Source organism: Amphimedon queenslandica, unplaced genomic scaffold, assembly GCF_000090795.2.
Source record: "Amphimedon queenslandica unplaced genomic scaffold, v1.1 AMPQUscaffold_13407, whole genome shotgun sequence".
Taxonomy (NCBI): Eukaryota; Metazoa; Porifera; class Demospongiae; order Haplosclerida; family Niphatidae; genus Amphimedon; species Amphimedon queenslandica.
The window spans coordinates 211,423-218,057 of NW_003546357.1; the positions used below are offsets into that span (position 1 = coordinate 211,423).

The window sequence follows — 6,635 nt, forward strand, 5'->3', positions numbered from 1 at the left end:
AAGCCCAGTTGGAAGATCCCCAAATTCAAAAGAACTCATTTTCAATTCCTCTAACACTACTCTACAATTCACTACAGTTCCTAACCCTACTGCAGATGCTACTATTATCTGTGATATATTTACTGGTTTACCCCGCCCACTGGTACCTGTACAATTTTGAAAACTAGTTTTTGACTGACTACATTCGCTTTCACATCCGAGTATTGCTAGTTAGAAACTTATCACAGATAGGTATGTGTGGCCTAATACCGTATAGCGTCAAATTTTCGTGGTTGAAAATTTTCGTGATTCCATTCATTTTTGTTTTCAAGTAAATTTTCGTTAAAAAAATTTCGTGATTTACATAAAATTTTCGTGATGATTAAAACCACGCCTATCCACGTGGCAGCTTAGTCTCGTGGCAGCTAGCCTTGCAGCTGGACTTGGAGAAGAAGCAACATGAGTGGTAGCATTATTCGATATGAATTCCCTTCGTGTATCCGTGGCTATCACGTATACCAAGAAAGGTGGACTCCCTTTATAGGAGAGACTCTTAGCTGTGCTCGAGAAACAAATAACAGGTGTGATCAGTTTGCCGTTAAAGTAATGAAGTCTGGGACAATTGTGGGACATCTGCCAAGGAAGATAAGTTCAACATGTTCGTTATTTCTAAGAAGAGGTGGTAGAATCGACTGTAAAGTTACTGGTGCGAGAAGATATTCTAGAGACCTGATCCAGGGTGGCCTAGAAATCCCGTGTTTGTTGCTCATTGAAGGAGAGCCCATGGTGATTGACAAGGTGAAGCGATTGTTGGTGCTGTGTGATGACGTTTCTGGCTCTGTAGAAAATCCTCCCTCAAAGAAGAGGAAAACAGCTGAAGTAATAGATGTGGATGATTGTGATGAATCTGATGATTCAGAATCTGAATTGGACAGTTGTTGGGTGCATCATGGTCGCTTTAAATTAACAGTAGATGAAAAAGTGATCATTGAGAGCGGCGGCATTTTGAACGACAAGCACATCAACTTTGCACAGCATCTTCTCAAATCTCAGTTTCCAGAGACACAAGGGCTAGATTCTACTCTTCTGCAAAATAGATTAAAACTTAATAGTCACCAGAGTGTTGTTCAGATCCTTCACTCCCGTACTAGTCATTGGATAGTAGTTTCTAATTTACCTGCTGCTGAAGCTGATGGAATGATGTTTGTGTATGATTCAATATACACAGACATTGATGAACAAACAAAAAAGATTATTGGTGACATTTTTGAGGAAGAAAAAGAGATTGTTGTTCCACAAAGCACACAGAAGCAAAAAGGCAGTACAGATTGTGGTGTGTTCTCCATTGCAATGGCAACGTCATTATTACACAGTCAACCCATATCATTTAATCAATCACTGGCACGTTCTCACTTAATTTCTTGCTTTCAAAATCGCCAGTTAACCCCATTTCCTCAATGAGCATTAATCAATTTAACATTTCTGTAACATTTAATTTTGCTGTTATTATTATTGTTTTCATTATCAAAATTATTTATTATTGTTATTTATAATAGTAATAATGATAATGATATTAATTTAATTGTTTAATGATTTTGAACATAGTATTTGATCTAATTAAATGTAATTATGATTTTAGAATATTAAGGATTCCAGCTGCTTTAAAACCATTGATAATGATTTCAGGCTTTGCCTTGAAGTAGTCATACAGTTCCATCATCCAACGAGCCCCAATAGGTTTCATTTCACTCAATTTAAGGTCTATTGGTGTCACACTGCCAGCATCCTTCATTTGCATAGCAACTTTCTCAGCATACCATTCTCCAAATTTTGAACGAAGGAATTCTTTAGCAGGCCTATTTACGCTCACATCAAGGGGCTGCAGTCTGTCGGTGCAGTTGGCTGGTACGACAACATAGAAGATGTTGTTTTCTTCAAGTTGCATCAGTATCTCATCTGTGAATTGACCTTTGAATTCGTCAAAAATCACAAGTGCTGGTTGAGTCCCTGGTAGGCCAAGTGCTGTCCTCTTTTCTTGTACATATGGAACAAGAATAACTTCAAGATAGCTCTTCATCGTTGCTTCATTGCACCAATGGTTTGGTGTTGATGTTACATGCCAAGATGTAGGAAAGTCAACTTTTGGAAGACATTTACCAGTCTTTCCCTGGTAGACCAGCTGGATTGGTAAAAAATCCCCAGGCAATGATCCCCCAAACAAAGCAGTGATCTGTCGTTTGTCATTAAGACCAACAATCTGCACTCTTTTTGAGCCTTTTTCTGCCATAGTCCACTGTGACATTGGCACGTAGTTTATTCCGGTCTGATCCCAGTTAATAATAAGCTCATCAGGGATCTCTTCCATCTCAACGACAGCTTTAATATCAAGCAAATATTGCTGTTTAACCTCTTCAAAATGCTCTACAGTTACTTTTGACTTTGTAGTTCCCTTTCTTTTCACGAACGACATTTTTTCCAAGAAGTACTTTGCCCAATTCTTTTCTAACGTTATATGGCCACCATTACAGGCCAGAGAGGTAGGGTCTCTCTGTTGTATCATCCCCATTGCAGCAGACATCACTATGGCTGTGTTGACAGTCCCTCCAACTTCTCGTAATGCCCGTATGTATGCCATCAGATCTTTCGTTAGCTCCTCTGACAAAAGTGATGGCCGCCCTCGCTTCTTAGGAATCAGCTCCACTACTCTGCCATCTTTACCCTTGGCATGGTTACTCTTTACTTGAGAGACAACACTTTTCTTCCAGTCGTTCACAGTGGACCAATTCAAGTTAGGAAAATCCTTGTTGAAGTGCTTTACTGCTGCTGAGGTGCCATGCTGAACTGCGTAATTACCAATTGTGGCTCTATCACTGGCTGAATACTTGATGTAAGTAGCTCTCTTACTAGTAGTGCTACATGCGTTTGCTTCGATTACCTCGGCAACTTTCTTGTTGGCAGCCTCTATACTCGAAGATGGAACAATTAACGACAAATCTCCATCAGGGGATGGTAGGGTTGGTTTGACTTGCTCCTCAATGGGCTTGACAACTGGCTTGAAAAAACGATACAATGCCATGATGATAGCTTAGAAATATCTAATGCTTACACGTGGAAGATGGGACACGCCTACATTTATATCAAAATTAAATTTCGTGAAAAATATTTTCGTGATTGTCCATTCAATCATGAAAATCACGAAAATTTTCAACCACAAAAATTTGACGCTATACGGTAGATGTCCATTCTGTAAATAGCTCTCATTTCTATCTGACCAAACCACTGTCAAACTATTATTTTACGTACATTTTATCTGAAAACCTAAAATTATGCATGCCACCAAGAGGTCCTTGTGCCACTAAATTTATTTATTATTAAAGTCAAATCTTTGTGCTTCTTTTTTCATTCTTTAAATGATCTTGACCCCTCAAGGTCCATCTTATTTGCCACAGTAGCTTTTACATGATCCAAGATGGCTGTCTCGACTAATGATGCACTTCCTAGACTTTGTCCATCTTCCTTTGGCCGCCTGAACGGATTAGCAAGCAATGCTCTACGTGAGACACGAATATGTCCTATAGAAGAAATCCTAAAATTACTTGAATATCAAAATTATGCAAGAGTGGTAAACCCTAAATAAATATGTTATAATTACATTAATAGCTATGAGGTAAAGTAGCAAAAGCAAAAGAAATAAAAAACTACTGTACATGCATTAATCCATACCATGTGGATCTCTTCCAAAGTATTTAACTGCTATCTCTTGTCCTAGTTGCAGTCCAAGGTCATCAGGATGAGACACTAACTTGTGATCCAATTGGGCCAAGAATACCATTGCCCTGTCCAGTGTTGGTATCATTTCAATCAGTACACCTGATGGCTTGATGTCTATTATTCTAGACTTGTACACTGCACCAATTTCTAATTTGGCTCCAGATTCACAATGGTCAGAACAATATAATAACGTATTTATTTTCTCTGTTACTTCATTCATTGCTAATTGTGTTGGAGCAAACACAGACATTGTCTCATCATCTAGTTGCCCTATATAGACACCTGAAGAGGTGGAAGGAAATGAGAGAGACAGGGGTAATAGTATGTACCTGTCTCCTGCATCAATGCTTTTATCCTATGTCCTCCAGAACCAACAAGCATCCACCTCTTTGAAGATGGAACATGTATAGTTTCTAAAACAATACTGAAACAATTACATCATATTGATATCATTATGCTACATGTATGGGAGTGCAAAATATAGCTACATGTGTAATAGCCATGTATAACGATCAGTACATGCTTACCATAAACTGGAGTGTTTGATTTAAGCTGTTGTCGTGGTTTTGATTGACAATCATCCATTTTATCAAGGACTCTGTGCCTAGCCTCTTTAAAAGAGAAATAGAAGTACTAAAGCAAAATCAGAAATATAGCACCTTTTGAAAGCATAAATGCATTCGCAATGATGTCATATGGTAGTCCCTCACAGTCTTTTATATCAAGCTATAATATAATAATAACAACATCAATAATAATAATATAATACTTGAAATGAAGTTATTCCATCTCTTGTTCCAGCAACCTTGAAATCCATATAACCAGCAGCATCTTCTATACCCTATAAGCATACATGCTGTACAGTACACTTAAGGCTGTTTTAAAATAGTATGCTAGTCCTGATGTTACATTGATGCTGGAATAGAATCTAGTTCTATTCTAGTGGAAAGCATGCATCAAAAGGTCAAATTGCCCACAATTTTGATTAAAAATTGTGGTCTAGCATCATGTAGTAAGTAACCAGCCTTAATACTAACACAGAGTGCATTAACTTACAGAAAGATCACTTAAAATGACATAATCAGTTCCGTCCATCATGAGTCCACAGGCAACACCAGCAGCTGGTTTTGACATTGGGACTCCTGTATGATACAATAAATAAAGAATGGAAAAGTAGTGGGATTGCAAACTGGTGCAGTAAAAATTCTAAACCACTGCAAAGATGAAGGCTTAATAATGTTATAATGTAGCAGTCTGTGTGCTGAGATAATGTGATTTTTTACCACACCAGTTTGTAAGTAAACTCTCGTTTCTTTACTTTATCCTCAATTTAAACCTACTAATTTTCCATTTTTAATGTTTTCAATACTTGTTTTCAATCTTTTTTCTTAAAATGATAAAATTACATCACTGTGGTTAGGTTAATCAATATTTATGCTGATCACATGTGCAAAATTGAAATGGCATCAAACAACAAGCCTGCACAGTTCTGCATTTGGATTTCGTCTTTAATTTTGTTCCGTCTTTCTTTTTGAAACAACCTTTACAGTCCTTCACTGAAGCTTATAGTATAGTGTGTGGTTGCATCAATGGCAACGCCAGTGCTGCATATCTTATACAGCACACTTGCAGTTCATACAGCACACTTCTGGTTCATACAGCACAGTTTGTGGTTTCCTGTTGTATAAACTGTGACCGCTCCCCACTAAGAGCCACACGAGGTAGAAGACTCCGCAAGCAGATAGTCCAGTTACTGCAGTCTCTATTCAGTCTTTTGGTTCTCTTTAGGCTATTCTTCACTTGGCCTTGGGCTGGTGCCTTTAATGCACCCATGCACTATGACCATAAACTTGTAAAGCACAGTTCCCCCTGTGCTGTACTGGAAATACTGCACGGGGAACTGTGCTTTAACTAATACTTAAAGGAATGATTTAATGCCAATTCGAGTGCTTTGCTGGCTGAAAAATTTCTCACAGTCAAGTTTAAAAGTACAAGAAAAATTAATTGCTCAGTGTAGGGGAGTTCATCTAAGCCACTTATAAGGCTGGAAAACATAAGACAAAAGAGTTGTGTTTGAAAATCATATAAACAACTCATGAATAATTCTCTTTGATGTTTTGAGGACTAATGAGGTATTAAAATTGTGTAAATCCCAGGGCCGAGCCGCGGGGCCAAGAAGCGTACACGTTTGTTTTCACAAATTTTGATTAAAATTTCAAAAGCTATTATTATAGTAATGGAAAAAGGTCTGCCGGCTCTTCTTCCACTATGCCTTCAAGAATATAACATTCCTCTTGCTCTTCCACACAGCAGATAACCCACCAGAGAGATCTTCACTGGTGCCACCGCGTCATGATCCAGCGGGCTCAGAGTTTGGCTCCATCGTCGGTCAAAGCCATCCTAGGGTCATATTAGCGTGAGGTTTGCTCGGGATAACTTCATCCAGTCACTTCTTCAGCCTTCTTGACTAAGGAGTATTCCAAGCTGCCATTACTGCTCTATAATCTGCCGCAATGCCCCTGCGCATTGCAACACGTGGCAGTGGTTGCATCATTGTTAACAATGCGGCCGCATAGCTATAATAGCATTCGTTGTTTATATCGGTTTAACACCTCCTAGTTGGGATTACAAAATTTTAAACCCTCGGGCTTTGCCCTCGGGTTTAAAATTTTGTAATCCCTCCTAGTCGGTGTTAAACCTACATAAAAAGCTGCTATATTGAAAAACCAAACTCAATCCTTGATATAGGCTACAACAAGAACACTTAAGTGCAGACCTTTGCCACAATTCAACTATAATTATCATCGGCAGTGCAGCAGAAAGTAGTTTGCTTAATTACATGAATAGTTGTTACCAGACCTGGGGTCAATTACAAAAGCTCAATT

The 6,635-nt window shown here is 38.4% G+C and overlaps 1 protein-coding gene across 1 annotated transcript; it reads right to left on the reverse strand.

Moving 5' to 3' along the window:
• Positions 1–3,243: 3,243 nt before the first annotated feature.
• Positions 3,244–5,056, reverse strand: LOC105312792 (polyribonucleotide nucleotidyltransferase 1, mitochondrial-like). Its single transcript, XM_011405697.2, has 7 exons — positions 4,807–5,056; positions 4,520–4,591; positions 4,410–4,476; positions 4,278–4,361; positions 4,080–4,163; positions 3,703–4,032; positions 3,244–3,551 (listed from the first exon to the last, which is right to left on the reverse strand). Exons 1-7 carry the CDS (start codon positions 4,882–4,884, stop codon positions 3,379–3,381), a joined length of 888 nt encoding a protein of 295 aa, XP_011403999.1. The 5' UTR covers positions 4,885–5,056; the 3' UTR covers positions 3,244–3,378.
• Positions 5,057–6,635: the final 1,579 nt, after the last annotated feature.